The sequence below is a fragment of the Acinonyx jubatus genome, chromosome A2, assembly GCF_027475565.1.
Source record: "Acinonyx jubatus isolate Ajub_Pintada_27869175 chromosome A2, VMU_Ajub_asm_v1.0, whole genome shotgun sequence".
In the NCBI taxonomy this organism is placed as follows: Eukaryota; Metazoa; Chordata; class Mammalia; order Carnivora; family Felidae; genus Acinonyx; species Acinonyx jubatus.
Window position 1 is genome coordinate 154109927 of NC_069383.1, and position 26728 is coordinate 154136654.

The window sequence follows — 26728 nt, forward strand, 5'->3', positions numbered from 1 at the left end:
GACCTAAAGTTGCATGTGACCCCTTCCTTCACATGTTGTGTGACCTTCACCAACATTTCTCATCTGCCAAAAGGGGTACCCACACCCTTGACCTTTCTTTGTGCTATCTTGAGATAGCACTGTGTCCTCCAACAGAGCCCGCAGATAGATGTAAGTACACAGGAATGAGAAATTGATGTTTTATTGAAAGTAATGTGGGGAGAAACAGAAAAGGGTTTCCATAAGCAACACCCTTTAAACATTCTGTATGTTCTTATCCAAGCACTGAACCGTCTCCTCCCCTCATTCTCTTCCCCTCCCTTCCTCCCACCCTCCCTCCCTCCCTCCCCCTTTCCCTTCACTTCTCATTCTGACATCCTTCACTCAACACCGATCAAGGTAGAAAAACTCCCTTAGGGTCTATCCTCTGCTAGGACAGAAGGAACTATATACACTGTCAACCAACTTCTTGGAGAGAAAGAGTTTATTTACTTTTTGTACATTTTTATATTAAAGGGTATATAAAACACTGGACACATGCCTGAAAGAAAAGCTGATGGCATTTATTATTATGCATACTTTTGTTCAGCCGTATGGTGATGAAGGGAAAGTCTTTCCTTCCTTCTCCATTTGAGAAGAACCATGGGCATCAGTGCCCAGACACGTCCATGTGATGCCCCCCCAACTCATCCACAGGTACATAACACATTTGTAGACAGAAGTAATGGGATGGAGTTCATCACATGGGGTCTTGAACAGGAGATCATGATCTCTAGATCCTATGCAAGAGGGAGGCACACAAATTGGAGAAAAACGAATACCTAGCAGGTATCCAACACCTATAGATGCATTCAACAATACTTACTCAATATTTTCTTATGTAGAATCCCTACAACAGGCTTATGGAGATGGACTTTATCATCCCCAACCCTACTGTCATTTTCCTCACCGCCAAACTGGCTGTCAGGAGCTTAGGGGACTGAATTTTCTCTGGAAGCTTTTCTTTATGGCATTCTTGAGCTCCTTATTCCTGAGGCTGAAAATGATCGGACTGAGAAAGGGAGTGAAGACTGTATAGGTGGTGGCCATCAGGGTATTACTGTCCATAGAATGGGGGCCCTTGGGCTTGAGGTAGATAATGGAAGCAAAGCTGTAGTGCACAATGACCACCGTGAGGTGGGACACACATGTGGAGAAGGTCTTGTGCCTGCCTTCAGCAGAGGGGATCCGCAATATGGCGGCCACGATGAAGACATAGGAGAGGACGATGAGGAATAAACAGCCCATCAGAGCTGAGACACACACCAGGATCACACCCAAGGTGACAGAGGAATTCTCATTCCCACAGGCCAATTTCAAAAGGGAAAACACATGGCATAGAAAATGGTGGATCACATTAGACCCACAGAAGGTGAGGTGAAAAACTATCAGGGTCACCATCATCCCCATGACTGAGCCACCAGCCCAGGACAAGGACACAAGGCGGGCACAGCTACGGTTGCTCATGAGCACATTGTAGCGCAGGGGGTGGCAGATGGCCACATAGCGGTCGTAGCCCATGATCATGAGCAGGAAGGAGTGGGTGAAGCCGAACGTGAAGGAGAAAAACATCTGGCTGGCACAGGCCGTCCAGGTGATGGTGTGGTGGGTGGAGAGCATGTCAACCAGCATGCGAGGGGTGATGGCAACGGTGAACAGAATCTCGGAGGTGGACAGGGCGCACAGGAAGAGGTACATGGGCGTGTGCAGGCTGCGCTCGCTCCAGACTGTGGCCATGATGAGCAGGTTCCCCAACAGCGTGAACAGGTACATGAGCAGGTACAGCAGGAAGAAGGTGGGCAGGAGATGCTGTGGGAAGTTAGAGAATCCCACGAGGATGAACTCAGTCACCATGCTATAGTTCTGACCAGGCACGGGTGCTGCATCTGGTGAGATCAGAAGGGGAATGAAGGTGACCATCATGACAATCATGAGTGTATACAACAATATATGAAATGGGGAGACTATAGACGCAGTATGTTAGGATTGGGAAAGTGACCCGGATACTCACTGGTTCTGCTGTTCTTTAGCATGGAACTGAAAGTCATGAGCAGTGCTATAAATAAGAAAAAGAAAGAAGGTATGTACGGATGGGAAGGAAAGAGACATGCTCCTTCACCCAGAAAAAGTAAAGAATGAAGACATAAGGTACCACAGCAATAGAGAGCACCGTCTGCAGAAGACAAGATCGGCTCGCAACACTCAGTATTTCTCACAGAATTACTCCAGCAGTAATCATTCAAAGTATAAGCTTTAAGCAAAACTAAGATAACATTCCCAACGGTGACACAAACTGTAAAGACACGGCTCGCCAACATTGTGGTCTGGTGATTTCTTAACACTCAAGAAAATGTGAGACTCTGATGGGTTCTTGTTTGGGTGCAGTACAACTCTCCGTTTTCACCATATTAGAAGTTAACACCGAGATTCTTTGAAAATACTTATTATGCACACATTCAAAAGAATAGTCACCTGCTCAATGTCAATACAAGTAACATGTTTTTAGAAAGTAACTACGTTTACAAAATTAACATTTGGTGAGAAGAGTTGCTGTTTTTTGTTTGTTTGTTTGTTTTTACATTTTAACAAACTTGGATGGGAAACAAATTGATGGTCATACCTGCCTCTTCATTCAGCCTGTGGCAACATGTTGTTTTAGTTGAAGCATATGATGAAAAATGGAAAAGTAAGGAAGTGATGTTCCCCCAGAAAGGGTCTCCAGGACCCCAGGGTCCTCATATCACACTTTGAAAACTTTTGCTATAAAATATCTAGGAATTAACGAAACACATGCAATACATCCAAATTCAGAAATGTTAACCATTAGTAAAAATGTAGGAGGTGATCTGAATATATGGAGGGCAATCTACACTCTTGGGTGGATGAGTGAATATGGTAATGATTACATCATCAACACACCTACATTATGTCTATAGTGAGTCTACTGTACATTTGATAAAAGTTTCCTTAAGTTCCTTCTGAAAAATAAAGTCAGTGCAAAACTATACCATTCTTGCAAAAATCAGCCCTGACCAGGTACAAAAAGATTGAGATCATACCATGCATATTTTCAGATCACAATGCTAGGAACTTGAAATCAACCACAAGAAAAAATTTGGAAAGCCCTCAGATATATGGAGGTTAAAGAACATCCTTCTAAGGAATGAAAGGGTTAACCAGGAAATTAAAGAAGAAATTTAAAAACACATGGAAGCAGGGGAACCTGGGTGGCTCAGTTGGTTAAACATCGGACTTCGGCTCAGGTCATGATCTTGCAGTTCATTTCAAGACCTGCGTCAAGCTCTGTACTGACAGCTCAGAGCCTGGAGTCTGCTTTGGATTCTGTGTCTCCCTCTCTCTCTGCCCCTCCTCTGCTCACGCTCTGTCTCTCCCTCTTTCTCAAAAATAAATAAACATCAAAAAACTAAAAAATAATACATGGAAGCAAATGAAAATGAAAACACAACAGTCCAAGCCCTTTGGGATGCAGCAAAGACAGTCCTAAGAGGAAAATACACTGGAATTCAGGCCTGTCTGAAGAAGCAAGAGAGGTCCCAAATACACAACTTAACCTTACACCTAAAGGAGCTAGAAAAGGAGCAGCAAATAAAGCCCAAAGCCAGGAGAAAAAGGGAAATAATAAAGATTAGAACAGAAATAAATGATATAGAATAAAAAAAAAAAACCCAGTAGAACAGATCAATGAAACTAAGAGCTGGTTTTTTGAAAGAATAAGCAAAATTGATAAACTCCTAACCAGACTTCTCAAAAAGAAAATAGAGAGGACCCAAATAGATAAAATCACAAATGAAAGAGGAGACATCACAACCAACGCCACAGGAATACAAACATATATGGGAATACTATGAAGAATTATATGCCAACAAGCTGGACAATTGGGAAGAAATGGACAGATTCTTAGAAACTCATGCACCACCAAAACTCAAACAGGAAGAAATGGAAAATATGAACAGGCCCACAGCCAGGAAAGAAATGGAATCAGTAATCAAAAATCTCCCCAAAAAAAAGAGTCCTGGGGCAGATGGCTTCCCAGGAGAATTCTACCAGACATTTAAAGCAGAGTTAACACCTATTATTCTCACACTGTTCCAAAAAATAGAAATGGAAGGAAAGCTTCCAAATTCATTCTATGAACCCAGCATTACCTTGATTCCAAACCCAGACAAAGACCCTCCTAAAAAGGAGAATTACAGGCCAATATCCCTGATGAATCTGGATGCAAAAATTCTCAACAAGATACTAGCAAATCGAAGTCAACAGTACATTAAAAGAATTTTTCACCACAATCAAGTGGGATTTATTCCTGGGCTGCAGGCCTGGTTCAATATTCACAAATCAATCAATGTGATACACCACATTAATAAAAGAAAGGATAAGAACCCTATGATCTTTTAAATAGATGCAGAAAAAGCATTTGACAAAATACAGCATTCTTTCTTGATAAAAACCCTCAAGAAAGCAGGAATAGAAGGAGCATCCCTTAACATCATAAAAGCCATATATGAAAAGCCCACTGTTAGTATCATCCTCAGTGGCGAAAACCTGAGAGCTTTCCCCCTGAGATCAGGAACACAACACAGATGTCCATTCTCACCACTGTTGTTCAACATAATGTTGGAAGTTTTAGCCTCAGCAGTCAGGCAACAAAAGTAATAAAAGTCATCCAAATTGTCAGGAAGAGGTCAAACTTTCACTCTTCACAGACGAATGATGCTCCACAAGGAAAATCCAAATGACGCCACCAAAAAACTGCTAGAGCTGATACGTGAATTCAGCAAAGTTGCAGGATATAAAATCAATGTACAAACATTGACTGTGTTTCTGTTCACCAATAATGAAGCAGCAGAAAGAGATATCAAGGAATCAGTGCCATTTACAATTGCACCATTAAAATGGATTAACTAGGAGAGAAATGCCCTGGCAGGGGAAGACGCATTATAGACATTATACACATCATTGTCAATTTCAAGTGTGACCCTGGAACAGACACCAACACCGATCAAGTTGGCTGCACACCTCAGAAAGTACCCCAGTGTGATGCAAAACTTGATATATGATAAAGGTGGGACACAAATCAATGGAAAAAGATGGATTGTGTAAGAGTTTGTGGTGAGAAAATCCGTCCCATTTAGAAGCAAAGTAAATGTGAATTTCTGCCTATAAACACATGCATGGGTGGAATCCAATTGGGTTTCTGACATAAATATGAAACATGATGCTATGAAGTTAATAGAAGAAGGTGGAGGAGAATAATTTTCTTGAACTAGGAGTGGGGATCTTCTTTTGTTTTGTGTTTGTTTTTGGTTTTGAGAGAGAGAGAGAGTGAGCAGGGGAGAGGGGAAAAGCCAGAGACAGAGAATCTGAAGCAGGCTCCAAGCTCAGTGTGGAGCTTGGCCGGGTCTTGATCCAATGGCCCTGGGATCATGCCCTGAGCTAAAATCAAAAGTTAGACACTCAGCCGACTGAGCTACCCAGGCATCCCAAGAAGGACTTTTTAAACAAACTCCAGAAGCACAAACCTTACATGATTTTGAAAGATACAACGACATCAACAAGAAGCATTTTTGTCCAACAGAAAATATTCTGGATCCAGTTAATGGAGACAGAAAGGTGAGAAAAATCATGTTCATTGTGCAAAAAGGACCAAGGAATACGATCTAGAATAAACAAGAAACCAGTTACATCTACAACAAGCAAAAGCTCCATACAGAAATAAGCAGAGGGAAAAGGAAGAAAAATGAGCAAAGGTTTGAGCAGAGAACTTACAGAGGGTGTAGCACAGGCAAATAAAAACATGCTAATAAGAAAAAAGAGAGAGAGGGACAGAGAGAGACAAAGGAAGGAAAATGCAGTGGAAATTCAGTGTATATCTATTCAGTGCCCCAAGTTAGAAGCTCCCTGGTGTTGATAAGTTTTGGGGAGAATGCAACCCTTGTGCACGGCCTGTGAGAGCGCAGAATAGTGGAAATGAGGAGTGCACACACTCTGTGCCCCAGCACATGTGCTCCTGAACATCTATCGCGATTGCTCAAAGGCATTTACAGGGGAGCATGTCAGAGGGGGTTTCTGTAGCACTGCTTTTAGTGGGGAACTGGAAAGCCTGCTTGTCCATTCTTTGGAAGGGGGCAGGACCCATGGGCTGGATGCAAACCCTGCAGCCCCAGCCAGGAGATCGATGCACGCACAGCAGCATAAATGAACCCATAAAATGTGTTGAATGAGTGAAGCAAAAAGCAGACGAACGCTCCAGCATAATAACATTTCGGCATATTAAAAATAGAGCAGCTGACACTATTCTGTAGGATGCTGTAAAGGTGGATACATGCCATTATGCATCTGTCAGAATCCACAGAACCCACGACACAGACAGTGAACCCTAATGTATCCTGTGGGCTCTAGTTAGTAATAATGTAGCCATATTGGCTCACCAGGAACAAATACACTATTCCAAGAGGTAAAAGAGGAAACTGTGTGAGGGAGAGAGGAAGTATGTGTTTTCCTGCAAACTTATAATTTTTCTATAAAATCAAAAAGTAAAAATTTTTCTATGAAATTTAAAAGGATACAAATAATTCACAGCACATATATGCACAGAGAAGACAGTACGCATGTACAAGAGCACATGCAAATCAAAGCGCATACCTTTAGTATGGGAGAAGGGTTGTTGACACTGGAGGGAACAGGTGGTCGAAAGGGAATGTGAGCAAAATAAGAGAAGGACGTGATGAAAACCAATGCTTGTCAAGCGCAGCGACCCAGAAATGTCATTGACTCAAACCTCTGCACCTGACATCCACCATAAAACAAAACAAAAATGTTTTTATGAATAACTTGAGCCTCGATGTCGCCCACAGCTCCTGACACCCTCGGCTCTGGGGCAGAACCCAGCCATAATTGCACCCCCTGGTCTTACTGATGTGTTGTTCCAAAGGATCCCCCACAATAGGGGTCAGCCTGGAGCCTAGAGGACACGGAACCAGCAGGACAGGGAGGGACTTTCCCAGAGTGAGGAAGCCTGGGCTGGTGAGCTGGAAATAAAGCCTTCTGACCATGCAGCCTTCCCCCCTCCCCAGACCAGGAACCGGGACACCCGTGTCAGCCCCCTTCTGTGCCTCAACCCCCATCACTCAGCACCCTCTCCCCCTGCTAAATAGCTGTCTGTGTGCTCTCCTCCTATCCATATGCATGGCTCCACCTCCCTCCCTGCACTGCTCACTGCCCCAGGCCCCTCCTCTACTCCCACTGCACTCTGGCTTCCAGAGAGAACTGTCTGAAACGCACCCCAGGTGTGCAGTCATCAGGGCCAGGGTTCAAGCCCCAGCTTTGGTATGTGTGTCTGAGAAAGAACGTTCTAGCCCTGAGCCTCCTCTCCCCAGCTGAAAAATGGGAGTAAGCAGAGAACTATCTTCAGAAGGTCCAGAGGATTCATGGAAAAGGCTCCATGTTTACCTAACATGGGGGGTTATCCCTGATGCTGATATCTTCCCTGTCCTCTGAGCTGCTTTCCTGTCATCAGTCTGTACCAGATGCACCAGTTGGTCACATTCCAAACTCATGGCCTCTGTAGTGCCATTTGCACTAGGCTGAGTGAAAAGCCCAGGACCCAGCATGGGCACCCTGAGAAGCCCCCCTGGCAGGTGTCCAGAGCTGAGAATCTGTCTTACAACCCTTCAACCAGGCCCGGTTCCCATCCACTGTCTGAGTCTTGTTCCCAACAAATGTCCCATTATTGCCACCTACCCTGTCCCTCCTGGTCCCCCTCGTGCTGGGCTGCCTCTTCCAGGAAGCAGCCAGCAGGGCAGGGAAGAAGACACTCTCCTGTGTTATTCTGTCAGCAGCACACAGGGGCAGGTGTGAGGCCAGACCTCTGGGCTCCTGGAACTGATGCTGTGTGCTTTATCCCTGCTGCAGCTTCCCAGCAGGCTGTTCCCCAGGGCCTCCTCAGGGTCTGGAGTGGCCAAGAGGATCATCAGAGGATCTCTGGGGATGTGCAGCCCCTACTCCTTCCTCCAACTCCCCAACACAACCAAGACTCCCTGCTGTCTCTGTCTGCCCTGAGAGCCCCAGTCCTTGCTGAGGACTAGGAGCTCCCAGTCTTGGGGGAAACAGGGCTGGAGTAGATGCCCTCAGTCCCTTAGGGTCAAGGAAGAGTCAGAGGGAAAGCAGGAGCTGGTGCAGCTCACAGTGGGAATCCAGAGCTCTGCTCTGGGGTCAGGGCAGCTGGAGGGTGTCCCAGAATAAGGGTAATTTAGAGCTGGGTCTTGGGGACTGATTTCCTTTGGTCAATAGAAGTTTTCAGTGTCTCCTGGTCACACTGGATAGCCCCACCTCCCCCCACTGGTCAAGTTCTACCCTATCCCTGTTGTCCTGGTGATCCGAGCCAGAACATCTCCATTAGTACGTGCATCCTTGGGCTATAATAACACATTTGGTCTTTGTCCACTTCATGACACACAGCTCCTAAAGCCCTTGTCTCAGGAGTGATGATACTGGATTTTGCATGCTAAGGAGATGCGTGGTGGTTGGGGGCTCCTGGATAGTCTAGGAAGGAGGCTGCTCCCCTGAACGGCCAAGGTGAGATCAGAGAGCTGGGACTTCCAGGTGGGGAGAGGGGCTATGGATTGATATTCAATCTCCAAGGACCAATGATTTAATCAATCATGTCTGTGTAACAAAACCTCCACAAAAACTCCCTAAGCAATGGGAATCAGAGACCTTCCCATTTGTCAACACGTGGAGGTGCTAGGAGGGTGGTGTGTCCGGAGAGGGCATGGAAGGTCCTCGGTCCTTCCTCCACACCTTGCCTGATGCACCTGTTTCACCTGGCTTTCCTGACTTGTGTCTTTTATAGTAAACTGGGAAGAGTAAGTGTTGCATTTTCCTGATTTCTGTGAGTCATTCCAGCAAAGTATCCAAAATGAAAGGGGGGAATTTAGAAACCCCAACTGTGAAGTCCCACCAGACAAAAGTGCAGGTACCCTGAACACTGAAAACTTGTCACTGGCATCTCCAGGTAGTTCGTGTCAGAAGTGAACTGAATTATGGGACTGCAGGTTGGTGTCTGGGAAGCTGAAGAATTGTTCATTGTTGTGGGAAGAACTCACCCATTCGGTCTTAAGTGTTAGGCGTAGAAACAGCTCACTTCCTGTGTCCCTCTGTCCAATCAGCAACACAGTCCATTCTGCCTCTGAAATCAACCTCCAGTCTGCCATTCAACCCAGTCCAGGATGCCCACGCACACCTCTGCCCATCTCTTCCTGCGTCTACCCACCCTGCTGGCCCTCAGCAGCCTGCTTCCCTCACAGTAGCCAGGGGGACTCCCTACAAACAGGAATCTGACCATGGTGCATGGGCTTAAAATGTACCTCTTGGTATAATTACTTTGGAAATCCATTTGGCAGAATCTATTCAAGCTGAACATAGGTATCCCCTATGACTCAGCATTTACACTGCTAGCTTCAGATCCAACACAACATGTAAGTATTAATCCACGAAGGAACATGTAGTAGACGTCATAGGACCCCCAAGTGGAAACATCTACAAATATGTTGACATACTCAATTACCATACACATCTTTTCTGCGTATTTAAATTTTTTTTTAATGTTTATTCATTTTTGAGAGAGAGAGAAAGGGAGACACAGAGTGTGAGTGTTAGGAGGGGCAGAGAGAGAGGGAGACACAGAATCCAAAGCAGGCACCAGGTTCTGAGCCGTCAGCACAAAGCCAGATTGCGGGGCTTGAATCCACGAACCGTGAGATCATGACCTGAGCCAAAGTCAGATGCTTAACCAACTGAGCCATCCAGGCTTTCCATCTTTTCTATATGTATTTAGAGAGTATTTAGAGTTCCTCACTTTCCTTGGAACAAACTCTTTAAGTGGACGCCATGGTCTTGCATGATCTTGCCCTACCCACCTATCTGCCTTCACATTCCAGAATTCCCCTAGGCACCTCCAACTCTCTGGGCTGTGCTAGACAACGATTGTCCCCAAATGCACCATGCCTCTGTCACCCTGAACCTTTGCACATGCTATACTGTCAGGAAACCCATCTTCCACCTACCTGCCTTGCCTGAATCATACTTACACTCCCTCATATCTCAATGTAGACATCACCAATTGCCAAAGTCTCTAAATCCCAGGTTGGATCTGTGACCCATGCCAGCTTCTTCAGATCCCTAGGCTGCCTTCATCACATCTCTGACCATTCTGTGCTGTCATCTTTGGTTATATGACAGATTCTTTCACTGGACCATGAAAAGAGAGAGCAGAGACCTAGTTCTTGGGTATAGCTGGATCCCATCACCTATAATATTTCCATATGAAATAAGTGTTGAATAACATTTCTTTACTATATGAATGTGAATGAATAATGAGGGCAAAGTGATGTGAGGACACAGAGCAGTCCTTTCTGTTCATGATCATGGGCTATGACTGCTACATAGCCATCTGCCACCCCCTGTGCTACAATGTGCTCATGAGTCCCCACAGCTGCCCCTGGTGCTGGGCTGGTGGTTCAGTCATGGGGATGATGGTGACCCTGATAGTTTTTCACCTCACCTTCTGTGGGTCTAATGTGATCCACCATTTTGCCTGCCATGTGCTTTCCCTTCGAAAGTTGGCCTGTGGGAAGGAGACATCCTCCATCACCTTGGCTGTGATCCTGGTGTGTGTCTCAGCTCTGATGGGCTGTTTATTCCTCATCGTCTTCTCCTATGTCTTCATCGTGGCCGCCATACTGAGGATCTACTCAGCTGAGACCTTCTACATGTGTGTGTCACCTCACTATGGTCATTGTGCACTACGACTTTGCCTCTATTATTTACCTCAAGCTCAAGGGCCTCCATTCTATGGACAATAACACCCTGAAGGCCACCACCTAGATAGTCTTTACCTCCTTTCTTAGCCCAATAATTTTCAGCCTCAGGAATAAGGAGCTTAAGAATGCCATAAAGAAAAGCTTCCAGAGAAAATTCAGTCCCCTAAGCTCCTGATAGCCGTTTGCTCATGAGGAAATATGGGAGAAGAGCTGGGGATAATAACTTCTGTTTTCATAGGACTGAGGTAAGATATCACTCATCATCAGGGAAATACAAATCAAAACCACAGTGAGATACCACCTCACACCAGTCAGAGTGGCTAAAATTAACAACTCAGGAAACAACAGATGCTGGTGAGGATGTGGAGAAAAGGGAACCCTCTTGCACTGTTGGTGGGAATGCAAACTGGTGCAGCCTCTCTGAAAAGCAGTGTGGAGGTTACTCAAAAAATTAAAAATAGAACTACCCTACAACCCAGCAATAGCACTACTAGAATGTACCCAAAGGATACAGGAGTGCTGATGCATAGGGGCACAGGTCCCCCAAGGTTTATGCCAGTGCTTTCAACAATAGCCAAATTATGGAAAGGGCCTAAAGGTCCATCAACTGATGAATGGATAAAGAAGATGTGGTTTATGTATACAATGGAATATTACTTGGCAATGAGAAAGAGTGAAATCCTGGGGCGCCTGGGTGGCTCAGTTGGTTGAGCGTCTAACTTTGGCTCAGGTCATGATCTCATGGTTCGTGAGTTTGAGCCCTGCATCGGGCTCTGTGCGGACAGCTCGGAGCCTGGAGACTGCTTCAGATTCTGTGTCTCCCTCTCTCTCTCTGCCCCTCCCCAGCTTGCACTCTGTCTCTCCCTCTCTCAAAAATAAATAAACATTAAAAAAAAAGAATGAAATCCTGCCATTTGCAGCAACGTGGATGGAACTGGATGGTATTATGCTAAGTGAAATAAGTCAGTCAGAGAAAGACAGATACCATATGTTTTCACTCATAGGTGAAACTCAAATAAATGAAAATATACATATCGTTGGGTGTTGGATACATGCTGGGTATTTGTTTTTCCCCAATTTTTTACACCCCTCTTGCATGGGATCTAGTGATCATGATCTCTTGTTCTTGACCCCATGTGATGAACTCCTTCCCATTACTCTGCCTAAGAATGTGTTATCTTCTTATGGGCAGGTGGGGGGCATCACATGGATATGTCTGGGCAGTGACGCACAAGGTCTTCTTGAATGTTCATGCAAGGGAAGATTTTACCCTCCTCCAACATAAGGATAAAGAAAATTAAGCAGAGTAATTATATATGACTCAGCATTTCATCCAGCACTTTACCAATGGTTTATACTACTGTCTTTTAAATTATAACAAATGCACAAAATAAATTAAACTTTTAGTATCTAAGAAGATGAGTTACTATGTATAATTTCTCGCTGGCTTGGAAGGGATAGATTCTAAGGGAGGTTTTCTATGTCAAATTGGGTTCAGAAGGTGACCTGGAGAGAGAGAGAGACAGAAAGAGATACAGAGAGATAAGTAGTGGCATAGGAATCCTTTAAATTGATCTGAACAGACACTTGAATAAAATTGGATATGGGGCCAAATCTGGGAAAGGAATGAAGAATGAGAAGAAAGTTGGTAGCAGGGTAATTTTCACATGAGGAAAGGAAAGGGAAGGGAGAGTGAGAGAGGAAGAGAGGGGGAGAGGAATAGGGAGGAAAAGAGAGAGAAAGGGGAGGGGGATCAGTGCTTAGATAAGAACATAAGGCATGTTAAAAGGGTTTTGCTTTCTGACAGCTTATGGAAAGTCTTTTCCCTTTTTCCCCACATTACTTTCCATAAGCATCAATTTCTCATTCCTGAGTTTGGAAGAATCTATTTGAGGGATTTGTTGTAGGCACAGTGCTATCTCAAGATGCACAAAGAGAGGTCAAGGGTATGGGTACCCCCTTTATGCAGATGAGAACAGTTGGTGGAGGTCACACAACATGTGAAGGAAAGGGTCACATGGAGATTGAGGTCTGTCTGACTCCCATTCTGGGGATTGGGAAACCATAGGTCTGAGGATCCAGGAAGGGGGCTTTCTGTGGATCTAAACTACTACTCAAAGGTGAGGCCAGATGTTTGAGTTGGAGGCAGAAGATGTGATATAATGTTAAACCCACAGCTACCAGTCACCTCGTGAGCATACAAGACTCTCCTCGGTGGTCAATAAACAAGGACAACACAGGAGACCAAATATTTGCTTGATTATATCACAGAGAGGCTTATGTTGATGTGGACTCTCAGGCTTGGATCACCAGGATGACAAGGAAAGGGTAGAACTTGACCATGAGGTGAGGTGTGGTGATCCAGAGTGTCCAGGAGACAGTGAACACTTCTATTGACAAGGAGAAATCGCTCCCTATGACCCAGCTCTAAATTACCCTTATTGTGGGAAGCCCTCCAGCTGCCTTGACCCCAGGGCAGAGCCCTGGATTCCCACTGGATTCCCAGTGGATTTCCACTCTGGGCTGCTCCAGCTCCTGCCTTCCTCCTGTCCCTGCCCTGACCCTAAGGGATTGAGGGCATCTACTCCAGCCCTGTTTCCCCCAAGACTGGGAGCTCCTAGTCCTCAGTAGGGACTGGAGCTTAGGGCAGACAGAGACAGCAGGGAGTCTTGGTTGCGTTGGGGAGTTGGAGGGAGGAGTAGAGGCTGCAGGTCCCCAGAGGCCCTCTGATGATCCTCTTGGCCTCTCCAGACCCTGAGGACAGCCTTCCAGATTGGTGTCCCAAGGAGGCCCTGGGGAGCAGCAGGATGGGAAGTTGCAGCAGGGATAAAGCACGCAGCATCAGTTCCAGGAGCCCAGAGGTCTGGCCCCACACCTGCCCCTGTGTGCTGCTGACAGAATAACCCAAGAGAGCGTCTTCTGTCCTCCCCTGCTGGCTGCTTCCTGGAAGAGGCAGCCCAGCACGAGGGGGACCAGGAGGGACAGGGTAGGTGGCAATATTTAGGCAGTTGTGGGGAGCAAGCCCCGGTTGGGGGTGGGAACAGGACTGGGGAGAAAGGTGGTAAGACAGGCTCTTAGCCTTGGGAGCTGATGGGACTTTTCTCGGGTTGCCCCTGCTGGGTCCTGGGTTCCTCACTCAGCCTAGTGACCTTTGCAGCTTCTAGGTCACTATTGTTGATTGGGACTGATTCTGTCCCCCTGAAGTATTTGCACATGCCCAGAGGCCCTTTTGTTGTCGCAGCTCATGGGGAGGGAGGGATGCTACCGGCATCTGGAGGGCTGAGGCCAGGGATGCTGCTAAACGTTGTACAATCTGGTAGTAGTGTGGGGCGTTTGTTCCACTGGTGAACCAATCAGGACACGTTATAGTAACTCCGCCCACATTTACACTAGGGCTCACTGTCTGTGTTGCAGCCTGTGGGTTTGGAGCAGCGGATAGTGGCATGTAGACAGCGTTCCAGCATCCCACAGAACAGTGTCAGGTGCTCTGTTTTTAATGCGCCCAAATGCAATTATGCTGGAGAGTTGAGCTGCCTTTTGCCTCATTCACTCGGTGTCATTTTACGGCTTCATTTATGCTGCTGTGTGTGCATGGAACTCCTGGCTGGGGCTCCAGGGTTTGCATCCGGCCCGTGGGACCTGCCCCCTTCCCAGTTACGGTTCCCAAGCAGGCTTGTCCATTCCCGCACTACAAGCGGGGCTTCGTCCCACAGGCTCCGCCCAGGTAGGTGTGCGCCATGGAGATAGAGGTTCAGGTGCACGTGAAGGTTGCCCTTTTCCATTCTCGGTTCTCACCCGCAGGCCGCCGGACTGCTCCCTCCCCGTGTAGCTGTGGGCACTGGGCGCTTCCTAATCTGGGGAAATGAATAGGTGTACAGGGACATCTCAGGGTCGTTTCCCCTTCCCTTTCCTTGTCTTGAAACCATCTGTTCACTTGCCTGTGTAACCCCTTCTGTGGGTTCTCTGCTCATGTCCTGGACTCGTTTCTGCATGGAGTCTCTACTTCTTAATGTGAGTCGTTTCTTATTTACTCTGGACAGTATTCCCTGGTCAATTTTTGTCAAGGCACCGGCTCCTTTCCCAAATTTCCATCTGCCTGTTCATGTATCCTGGATATCCTTTGTTGAACAAAACCTTTGTGGAAGTTTTCATGCCTATTTCTTTTTCCAATAGTTAAAATATATTTAATGAGAATGGCGTCAGCACTCATAGAAGATATGCTGATGAAATTCAAATACTCCTTTGTGTGTGTGTGTATGTATGTATATATATATATATATTAATTAATTAATTTATATAGAATGCATACATACATTTCATCTTTTTTTGAAGTTTTTATTTAAATTCCCGTTAAGTTAACATACATGTAATATTAGTTTCAGGTGTACAATACAGTGATTCAGCACTTCTGTACATCACCCAGTGCTCATCACAGCAAGTGCACTCCTTCATCCCCATCACCTAATTCACCCAGCCCCCCACTCCATGTCCTCTGGTCACCATCAGTTGGCTGTCTAGAGTTAAGAGTCTCTTCCTTGGTCTGCCTCTCTCTCTCTGTCTCTCTCCCTCTTCCACTTCTCAATTTGTTTTGTTTCTTAAATTCCACGTATGAGTGAAATCATATGCTATTTGTTTTTCTCTGACTGGCTTATTCACTTAGTATAATACCCTCTAGGTCCATCCATGTTGGAGATGGAAAGATTTCAGCCTTTTTTTATGGTTGAGTAATATTCCGTTGTATATATTATATATATGTATAATCTTATATAGCCATATATAGATATCTCAGTAGTTACAGTTTCTGTCCTTGGAAGTACTGCATTGTGTGATTAATTCCTAGATATTTCATAACAGAGGTTTTCAAAGTATGATATGAGGGCCCTGGGGTCCCAGAGACCCATTCCGGGGGACTACCAAGTCCTCACTCTTCCAGTGAAGGTGGGGATATATTTTCATCATATGCTTCAAATTAAGAACATATTGCCACAGGCTGAATGATGAGGATACCGCATCATCTTCTATGCCATCTAGCCAGCACTGGACAAATTTGCTAAAATTTAAAACAAAGCCACACTTTTCATTAAATAAGGGTTTTTTTTATCTTTATTCATTTTTGAGAGAGAGAGAGAGAGAGAGAGCCAGAGCACAAGCAGGGGAGGGGCAAAGAGAGAGGAGGAGACACAGAATCTGAAGCAGGCTCCAGGCTCTGAGCTGCCAGCACAGAGCCCAATGCAGGACTCAAACTCACGAACCGTGAGATAATGACCTGAGCTGAAGCCAGACACTTTGAGCCACCCAGGTGCTCCGTCATTAAATGGGTTTTTTAAATATGGTTACTTTCCTTAGTTTGAACCAAAGGCTGATTATTATTCTTTAAATGTGTCAAGAACTTTGAGCTCCTGGGTGGCTCAGTCAGTTAAGCATCCAACTCCTGGTTTCGGCTCAGGTCATGATCTCCCGCTTCATGAGTTCTAACCCCTCGTGGGCCTTGCACTGACAGTGTACAGAGCCTACTTGGGATTCTCTTTCTCTCCCTCTCTCTCTGCCCCTCCCCAACTCATGCTGTCTCTGTCTCTCTCAAAATAATAAGTAAACTTTACAAATGTGTTAGAACTAAATATGTTCAAAGAATCTCAGTTTTAATTACTAATATGGTAAGAATGGAGACTTCTAACTCACTCAAACAAAAGCCCTCTAGGGGACTCACGGGTTTTGTTTTGTTTTGTTTTGTTCATAAAGAAATCTTGAGACCAAACTGTTTGAGAGCTGTCTCCTTATAGTTTGTGTCACTATTGACAATGTTGTCTTACTTTTTCCTTAAATTCTATCTGGTGTGTGATTATTATGGGTGAAATTCTATGGGAAACACTATGAGTTTGGGAAGTTGATCTGTCTTCCACAGCATGTGTTCTGTCTTTGCTCAAAGATTTTCTGCCTTCTTTCTTGCACCTTTCTAGGTAGATGATCTCGTCTCTTTCCATCCAATCCTGATATTCCTTCTTTCTTTATCATTCCTCAAGCACCGCTCCCGGCTTTCATTTCCCTGCTAATGAACAGCAGAGACAGTGAGTAACCTTGGCTTGTTTCTGATGCTAAAATAGTGCATCTAGGGGCGCCTGGGTGGCGCAGTCGGTTAAGCGTCCGACTTCAGCCAGGTCACGATCTCGCGGTCCGTGAGTTCCAGCCCCGCGTCAGGCTCTGGGCTGATGGCTCGGAGCCTGGAGTCTGTTTCCGATTCTGTGTCTCCCTCTCTCTCTGCCCCTCCCCCATTCATGCTCTGTCTCTCTCTGTCCCAAAAATAAATAAAAACGTTGAAAAAAAAATTTAAAATAGTGCATCTATTGTCTCCCACTTCTTGCTAGTTTTCTAGTGTATATTCTTAGTTATCTAAGAAAAGTCCAGTTGATTTCATATTTAGAAGAAACTTCTAAAAAATCTTTAAGATGTGTACATATATCAATCATTATACTGTATATCTAAAATAATACAATATTTTATGATAATTATGTATTAATTTTTAAAATCATAAACAGTAATTGAACTTTAGCAATCCAGGATTGCTGCCTGAATTGATATAATTATATGATATTTATTTTAGTTTATTCCTGTGACTGATCACATGATAGGTTTTCTGACACTGAATCATCTTTGTTATTCATGGGATAAATTACGCACCCTCATTCCCTTTCTGATCTCACCAGATGCAGCACCCGTGCCTGGTCAGAACTATAGCATGGTGACTGAGTTCATCCTCGTGGGATTCTCCACCTTCCCACAGCATCTCCTGCCCGCCTTCTTCCTGCTGTACCTGCTCATGTACCTGTTCACGCTGTTGGGGAACCTGCTCATCATGACCACAGTCTGGAGCGAGCGCAGCCTGCACACGCCCATGTACCTCTTCCTGTGCGCCCTGTCCACCTCCGAGATTCTGTTCACCGTTGCCATCACCCCTCGCATGCTGGTTGACATGCTCTCCACCCGCCGCACCATCACCTGGACGGCCTGTGCCAGCCAGATGTTTTTCTCCTTCACGTTTGGCTTCACACACTCCTTCCTGCTCATGATCATGGGCTACGACCGCTACGTGGCCATCTGCCACCCCCTGCGCTACAATGTGCTCATGAGCAACCGTGGCTGTGCCCGCCTTGTGTCTTGGTTCTGGGTTGGTGGCTCAGTCATGGGGATAATGTTGACGCTGATAGTTTTTCACCTCACCTTCTGTGGGTCTAATGTGATCCACCATTTTGCCTGCCACGTGCTTTCCCTTCTAAAGTTGGCCTGTGGGAAGGAGACATCCTCCGTCACCTTGGGTGTGATCCTGGTGTGTGTCTCAGCTCTGATGGGCTGTTTATTCCTCATTGTCCTCTCCTATGTCTTCATCGTGGCCGCCATATTGCAGATCCCCTCTGCTGAGGGCAGGCACAAGACCTTCTCCACGTGTGTGTCCCACCTCACGGTGGTCATTGTGCACTACGGCTTTGCCTCCATTATCTACCTCAAGCCCAAGGGCCCCCATTCTATGGACAGTAACACCCTGATGGCCACCACCTATACAGTCTTCACCCCCTTTCTCAGCCCGATCATTTTCAGCCTCAGGAATAAGGAGCTCAAGAATGCCATAAAGAAAAGCTTCCAGAAAAAATTTAGTCCCTTAAGCTCCTGACACTGGAGGAAATATGTTGGTGAGGAAATATGACAGAAGGGCTGGGGATAATAATGTCTCCATAGGACTTTTTAGTGATTCAATATATGAAAATATTGAATAGGTATTGGTGGGTGCATCCATATGTGTGGAGGCATCCTACACCTTTGCTTTTCCTCAATTTGATTGCCCATCTCTTGTATAGGCTCTAGTAAGCATGATCTCATGTTTAAGACCCCACGTGATGAGTCACATCCATTAACTCTTCTAAGAATGTGTTACCTACCTATTGGCTAGTGAGAGACATGACATGGATGTGTGTCAACACTGATGCCCATTGTTCTTCTTGAATGGAGAAGCAAAAGAAGAATTTCTCCTCCACCACTTTAAGGATAAATCAAAATAGGCATAATAATAAATGCCTCCAGTATCAGGGATTTTCTTATCAGGCACTGTGTCCACTGTTGTACAAGTATTACCTTCTAATTATAACAAATGCCCAAAAGAACATTAAATATTTGTCTCCATGGAGACGGTTGAATGTTTACGGTTCCTCGCTGTGTTTAGAGGGGATAGACCCTAAGGAGGTTTCCATTTTGAGCTGGGTTGAGTGAAGGATGTCGGAATGTTTAGTAGAAGAAAAGGTAGAGATAGAGAAATGGAGACAGAAACAGAGACAGAGAGAGAAAGGGGAGAAGATTCAGTGTTTGGGTAAGGACATACAAAATGTTTAAAGGGTGTTGCTCTCTGACATGTTATGGAAATCTTTTTCCCTTTTGCCCCACAATACTTCTGGTAAAACATCAGTTTCTCATTCTTGTGTTTACTCAAATCTATCTACGGGCTCTGTTGGAAGACACAGTGCTCTCTCAAGATGGCACAAAGAAAGGTCAAGGGTGTGGGTACCTCCTTTATGCTGAGACAAATGTTAGTGGGGGTCACACAACACGTGAGTGAAGGGGTCACATGCAACTTTAGGTGCGTCTGACTCCCATGCTGGAGTTGGGAAACCATGTCTGAAGCTCCAGGAGGGGGCCTCCCATTAGTGTAAATTCTTACTTAAACTGTGGTCAGATATTTGAGCTGCAGTCAGAAGATGTTTTACAATACTAATCTAAGGATGGCTGCCACATATGAGTACCTGCCACTTGCTAAATGCTGTGGGAAGTGTTTCCTATGCATTCACTCTTCTAAGTCTCAAAATAAATTATCCTTTCTCCACATTTAGATATGACCCACATATATCACTAATAACATTTTTGAATGCAGAAAATGTAAATGTGATAGATAATTTGTCCCAGGCCACAGTGCCATGAAGGCAGGGAGCAGGAATCAAATACAATGTGCATGTGTGTGCAATTGGTGAACAGGAGCCCCCCTCTCTCAGGTGTCTACAGAGAGAAGTGAGGTCATGACTAGGAGGAGAAGGCTGTCATTAGAAGGAAGAGAACCCTCTCAGGGAAGGAGGGCAGGTGCAGCCCTAGGCACACACCCCTTTCACACAGCCAGAAGGAAACACGGACTCCAGAGGAGTTCATGAGACACTTGTCTCATGAACACTGACAACGAGAGCTTGGCAAAACCGGCTATGGCAGTTTTGGGGTTCCATTCATCATTTGCTCATTATCGGTGTTACTGAAAGATGCCCCCACAACCCCCCCCCCCCACCACACACACACACAGGATGTGCTTCTCCAGAGCCTGTGGCTGCGTTCCCTTACCCAGCAAGAGGGAGTGTGCAGATGAGATGCAGTTAAGATCTGAGACAGGGGATTACCCTCATCACCCAGATGGGCTGCTATAATTGCAAGTGTCCTTATACAAGGGGGCAGGAGGGACCAGAGACAGGGAGCAGTAGGGGATGTGACACCGGAAGGAGGAATTGGAATAGCTGAGGCAGGAACCACGAGCCAGGGGATGCGTGGTGCCCTCGAAGCTGGGAAAGCAGGAGACACATCCCTCCCCGGATCCCCCGAAGGATGCAGCCTTGCTCACACCTGGACTCACACCTGGTGACCCTGATTCAGCTTCTGGCCTCCAGCATAGAAGAGGATAGATGTGTGTGGAGTCAGGGCACGAGATTTATATGCTTTGATACAGCAGCCCCAGGAACTGACTCGTGAAATGGCATCCTGACGTTAAATGTTATTGGGTTTCACTTCACAATTAGTTTCAAGCCAGATTCTTAGGCCATTCTTCTTTGTGGAGAAGACCTGGGGCGTTGCGATGGCTCTCGAGAAGTGCTGAGTATCCTTGGAATTTGGTCAACAAAGGTGAAGGAGTCCCGGTAGCCCAGCTGCAGGGTTTGCTCTTTGGGGTGTGTTTTGAGGACTCACCTGACCGTGTAGCTGCAGGGGCCCCAGCACAGGGGCTGGGGTGCGGTGTGCCCTCAACCAACACTATTGGAGCAGGAGTTGGAGGACAGCAGGAACGGTCTCTGTGCTCGACGTGGACCGTGTGACTCAGGAGGGATGCTCACCCTCCTGTGTGATGGGGCCCCTGCGTTAGAATAAAGACACAGCATCACGCACATCCTCAGAGAGATGCTGAGTTGCAGGGGCTGAACTGGGGGAAATGCTTACCCACAGGACAAACCACCAGGGATCCTGAGGTCTGGGTCTCATCTCTTTAGATGGAAAAGGGACATTTTTACAAGGCCTCTTTTTCTTTTAAGGCTTTTGTGTTAGTCAGGGTTCCCCAGAAAAACAGAATCATTAGAATGGATGTGTATATACGCATGTGAACATATACACCATATATACGTAAGTGTATATAACATATAACATATGTAATAATGTTATAGTATGTTTAAATTCATCTTTTTACTGCTTTTTGCTATTTTCTTTTCCGTGACCAATCAATCTCCAAGCACAAATAACATTTTTCCCTTGGTACTCTAACAAGTAGTCTTGTGGCTAAAGACTAAGTGGTTCCAACTACTAAGCTAATGAAATGCAAGATGTATAATTTAGTTCACAAATTATAATGCCTTTCCTTTTGGGCACTACTTTTAAAACCGAACAAAAAGCTTTGAAATCAATATCAAAAGAAAAACCCACTTGGCACATAGTAGAAGTTTACTAAATATTTGTTAGTTGACTACAACACTCAACTTACTGAATAAATATTGTTCTGGTGCAACCACAGTATATTATATATTATAGTATGTCATAATTGTGTTGTTCCATTTTATAAAATGTGATATGTCTGCATCCAGCTCTTCCTGTCCCCACACTGAGGGTTTTTTTAGTGCCAGGTTACATCAGTGTTGTTTCGGATCCCAAGATTCAGAGCGGGTCCCTTAGCTAGAGCTCAGTGAGGATGTGATGGATGGATGAAGGAAGGAGAGAGGATGACAGAAGGGTGGAATGACTAGTGGGGAAGAAGAGAGGGAGTGGGAGGGAGGGAGGGAGGAAGGAGAGAGAGAAATATCCACAGAGGAAGGGGCATTCCCAGGGCCCCAGCAGCCTCCTTGGACATGGAGGAGTTCTAACCCGCATCCCAGTCTCAGGGGAGAGGCTCCCAGGAAACCCGCCTCAGGGGAGGCACCTGCGGAGATAGAGCTCCTGCCCTGCTCACCAAGCAGCAGGAGGGGTGGCCCCAGGCTGGGCTGCAAACAGAGCATCCCAGACAGACAGTCTTCACGCCAGGCGAGAGGAACTCGGTTTCCCAGGAACAGGTAGCAAGCAAGGTGGGAGCTGAAGGGGGAAATTGTGGCGACCACGGAAAGCCAGAGCAGAGGGAGGCTCTGGCTGGAGGAAGGGGTGGGGAGTCGGATGGGGGCAGGGGTTACGGCCCCAGCAACCTGGTCCCAACCTGGCCCATGCTGCCTCCTTCCCCCAAAGCCTGGACCCACAGCAGTCAGGGATTGTCAGGGTCCATTCCCAGGCAGGAAGTAGTCTCTGCACCAGGTTGAGCCAGAAGGGTGACCCTGGGCTTGTCACCGTGCACGGGTGCTCATTTCTGCAGCACAGTGCCTGCTTCTGCGTGCAGTGTTTGTGTACATGCAGCTGCATTTGCCTGGATCCGTTTCCTGGGGCTGCTGTCACAGAGGACCACAACCAGGTGGCTTTAAACAGCAGAAATTTATCCTCACAGTTCTGGAGGCTACAATCCAAAACCAAGGTTTCTGCAGGGCCATGCTCCCTCCAGAGACTCCAGGGCAGAATCTTTCCTGGCCTCTTCCAGCTTCTGGTGACCCCAGCCGTTCCTTGCCTGCAGCTGCATCACCCCAATACCTGCCTCTGTCTGCACACAGCCTGCCTCCCTCTGTGTGTCCCCTCCTATTCCTGTGAGGACACCAGCCATTAGATTTAGGTCTCACCTTTACCCAGTACGGTCTCACCTTGAGCCTTACCTTGATTATATCTGCCAAGACCGTATTTCCAAATAAGGTCAGATTCTGAGGTTCCAGTGTATGTGAATTTGAGGGGGATGCTATACAACCCACCACGGTGTCTGTGTGTCCCTGGCTTATCCCAGTCCCAGACAAGCTCCAGGCACTGGTTAGTGCTCAGTAGATGGGTTGCAGAGCCAGCAAGCGTCTCTGCTCCTGGCTGTGTGTTTGCTGGGTTCCACTGCCCGTGTGTATTTCAGAAGCCATGTGTACATGTGCATTGGTGTTGGCTCTGTCTGCTTGTGCTCCTGTGAGCACAGTCTTGAGTCTCTGACAGTGGTGTAGAAGCAGAGAGAGCAGAGTGGGTTCCATAGTGTCCCCTGGAGGTGAAAGTGTACAGGAGCAGGATCTGGGAGCCAGCCTGCGTGTGCCCTGGCTGGGGGTTCTGGCTGAGAGCGAGAGCTAGAAGGTGGGCCTCTCTCCCCCGTTAAGTCCAGACCTATACAGCTGACTTGGGGAGCTCCCTTGCAGCATATGCAGCGGGGCTGTTCTGGGAAGGGTGAGTGCCCGAATGAGTGCCAGAGAGAGACCCGGAGCCAAGAGAGACCCCTTTTATGGTACTATTTGTGGATTTCAGAGCACATGCCTGGGAGCCTGCTCGTAGCCAGGAGGGAGGAAGGGGTGGGTTCCCCAAGGGGGTGGGGATAGGAGGTGAGTAGGGGGCACTCGCCTGCAGAGCAGAGATTGCCCTGGACCCCGGGTTGGCATGACTCCACAAGGTGTGTCTGTGTCAGGAGCTGGAGTCTGGCAGCCAGAGGAGGGTGGAGTCGAGAGGGGAGGTCAGCGGGCACAGTGCACCAGCAGACGGGGCGTGAGGCCAGAGCCAGGGCTAGACCACGGCACACAGAGGCCGGCAGTGGGGGCCAGAGATGGTGGCTGAGGGATGAGGTCCAGGAGGAGCTGAGCCTGGTGCCCCGGGATTGCTGGGCCGCCCCAGGCCCCTGCTGCCCCCAAATGCTTCTTTCCTGCATGAGAGAGAGACCCCATCCTGACACCCAGCCTAATCATCCACTTTCCAGGTGGGGTCCTGGGTCCTCCAAGCATTGGCTGACTTGGCTCTGAGATAACACTTGGGGACAACCTTCTGGGGGCTGGGTGAGGGGGCAGAAGCAGTGCTGTGATATGGGGGTGAGCCCTGCCCCAAGGTAAGTATTTGAAGCCTTGTCATCAAATCTCAGTGATATATGTAAATGACAGATTGTGTATCATGGATATATTAGTATGTATCATCGAGATGCATGTGTCAGTGATGCAGATACAAATACGCATACCTGTGTGTACCTCTTTTCCAATTTTTCACCAGAGCTGCGGCTTCAGAGCCATCCCCTGTGCTCTGTGGCTGTCAGGTTTGTTTTTTCTATATGCCGTGTAGAGCTTCGTGGCTCACGCCCACCCCATGTTACTTGGCCCTGCCCCCAGGTGAGGGTGGGGGTGTCTCTGACTGCCCCGGACTGTCTGCCATCACAGGCAAGGCTGCCATGAATGGCTTGACCACGTCCCCTCGCTGAGCTGAGTTTCAGATGGAGATCTAGAAGTGTTTGCGGGACCTTGGGCAAGTGTCCCCTTAATCTGGCCGTGAACCACCAAGTGAGGACGTCTTCAGTCTACTCATCTCACATCTGGGCCAACACAGGGCGGATCCAGATTTCTAAGTCTTGCCGCTCTAGCAAGCGGATGGGGAGCCTGTACCCACTGTGTTCACAGATTGCTGCTGTTTTATTATTTTTTTTAATGTTTATTCATTTATTGAGAGAGAGACAGACAGACAGACAGACAGAGCGAGCATGAGCAGGGGAGGGGCAGAGAATCCCAAACAGGCTCCACCCCATCAGAGCAGAGCCCAATGCGGGGCTCGAACTCACGGACCATGAGATCACGACCTGAGCTGAAACCAAGACCAGGATGCTTACCCTACTGAGCCACCCAGGCGTCCTGAGTGTTGCTGTGGTAAACCGAATTCCTCTCCTTGCTAATGAGCCGCTCATGTCCTTGTTTGCTGCTGGCCTAGTGCGTTTCCTCAACCGCAGATCACCTGTGCCCCCCTCTTGCCCACTTTCTATCATGATGCCTGTCCTTTTTCTCATTGGTTTCCTCATTTCTCTTTTTTCTCACTGTAGATTCTAGATATTACTCTCTTGTCAATGGGTTTTTTTCAGCTTGATTGAGGTATACATAATATACAAAGAGCTGCGTATATTTAATGGGTACATTTTGATGACTTTGGACATACGCCTCAATTGTGATACCATCCGCACAATCAAGGTAATAAATGTTATCTACCACCTCCAAAGATTCCTTATGTCCCCCCTTCTGTGTGTGTGTGTGTGTGTGTTAGTAACTTTAAAGGACATCTACCTTCTTAACAAGTTCTTTTTTATTGAAATCTAGTTGACAAATAAACTTGTGTGAATTTAAGGTGTACCGTGTGTTGAGTTGGTATGTTTATTCATTATAATGCGATTGCCATTGCGCTAATAGCTAGCATGTCTATCAGGTCACGTGATCATCATGTCTGTTTTAGTGTTGGGGATAAATAAGATCTCGTCTCTTAGCGAGTTTGATGATGAGAATACAATATTGGCGTCTATGTTCTTAACAAGTGTTTAATTGTGCACTATCGTCTTGTTAACTCTAGCTTGTAGGTTGAACGGCAGAGCTCAGGAACTTATACAGCAAGTAGCTCTCTGTTCTCTGTCATCTGTAACCTTTATCCATGATGCTCTTTGTTAAAAGGATTCAGAATTTCCATGTAATAGAACTGATCTTTTTTACTGAAGGTTTGCGCTCTTTTTTCTTTTTAAGAAACGTGTTTCCTGTTCTTGGAGCACAAAGATCCTATTACACTTGCTGTCATTAGCTATGTTTTTATCTTTCACAATTACGTTTTCAATCTATCTTGATTCTCTTTTTGGTGGGGTATTGGGAGTCTAGTTGTGGTTTTTGTTTGTAGAGAGAGGTACTTTCCTCAACAGCATCCCCTAAATAATTCACTTTTTTTCCAAATGATTTGTGGTGTGACCTTAACCATACATGAATGGCTCTGTCTCCCGGCTCTGATTCCAGAACCACTGGTCACTGTCTGTCTTTGCACTGATCCCACACTGCTTTGTTTCCAAGATGCTGTCGCGTGTCTACAGAGTGCAGTCTCCCCCCACCTCCTGTCATTCTTCATTTCCAGATGGACTCAGTTATTCATGGGTCCTTATTTTTGATAAACATTTTGCAATACGTTTATGCTCTTTCTCAAGAGTCCAACTGGATGTTTTTGAGGGCATTACATTGAATGTATAGGTTAAATTTGGGGAAGAATGAACATCTTTCTGATATTGTCTTTTGCTTTCATCCATTTTGTTAGGTCATCTGTCATGTTTCCTGTCTGTTAGAGGTCTCATAGTTCTCCATGAAGCTCCTGTGTGTACTTGTTTAAAGTAATTCCTAGACTGTTGTCGGGTTTTGCGCAACTTTGAATGATACCTTCTTTTGTAATGTTTTATTATTAACTAATTTTAGACTTATGAGAAAGCTGCAAAAAGCATACAGAAACCTCTCATCCTCCCCCCACCAACCCCTTTGAATGCCAGGATCTTCCAGAACCAGGACAATGATGAGACCCAGGGCACGAACGCTAGTATATAACACTGTATAGCAAACAACAGCTCTTACTAGAATTCTTTCGACTCTCCACTAATATCCTTTTTCTATTCCAGGACACAATCCATTTCATGTAGCTGTTATTTCAAGTTTGCATTATCATTCACTTCTAAGTATCTCTTAATTTCCCTTTTAGCCAGATGATTAACGACGAATATGTTACTTTGGCATTGTTAAATG

General features: G+C 46.3%; 2 protein-coding genes and 1 pseudogene across 2 annotated transcripts; 2 read left to right on the plus strand and 1 right to left on the minus strand.

Moving 5' to 3' along the window:
* Positions 1 to 733: 733 nt before the first annotated feature.
* Positions 734 to 1994, minus strand: LOC128314649 (olfactory receptor 10H4-like). The gene has a single exon (XM_053217767.1). It carries the CDS (start codon positions 1948 to 1950, stop codon positions 943 to 945), a length of 1008 nt encoding a protein of 335 aa, XP_053073742.1. The 5' UTR covers positions 1951 to 1994; the 3' UTR covers positions 734 to 942.
* Positions 1995 to 2049: 55 nt separating this feature from the next.
* Positions 2050 to 10923, plus strand: LOC106989066 (olfactory receptor 10H3-like; annotated as a pseudogene).
* Positions 10924 to 17577: 6654 nt separating this feature from the next.
* Positions 17578 to 18594, plus strand: LOC128314650 (olfactory receptor 10H3-like). Its single transcript, XM_053217768.1, has one exon. The coding sequence runs from the start codon at positions 17593 to 17595 to the stop codon at positions 18520 to 18522; it is 930 nt and encodes a 309-aa protein (XP_053073743.1). The 5' UTR covers positions 17578 to 17592; the 3' UTR covers positions 18523 to 18594.
* Positions 18595 to 26728: the final 8134 nt, after the last annotated feature.

Excerpts from the sequence above, each read along its gene's own strand:
- LOC128314649 (XM_053217767.1), bottom strand. The coding sequence starts at position 1,950 with ATGATTGTCATGATGGTCACCTTCATTCCCCTTCTGATCTCACCAGAT.
- LOC128314650 (XM_053217768.1), top strand. The coding sequence starts at position 17,593 with ATGGTGACTGAGTTCATCCTCGTGGGATTCTCCACCTTCCCACAGCAT.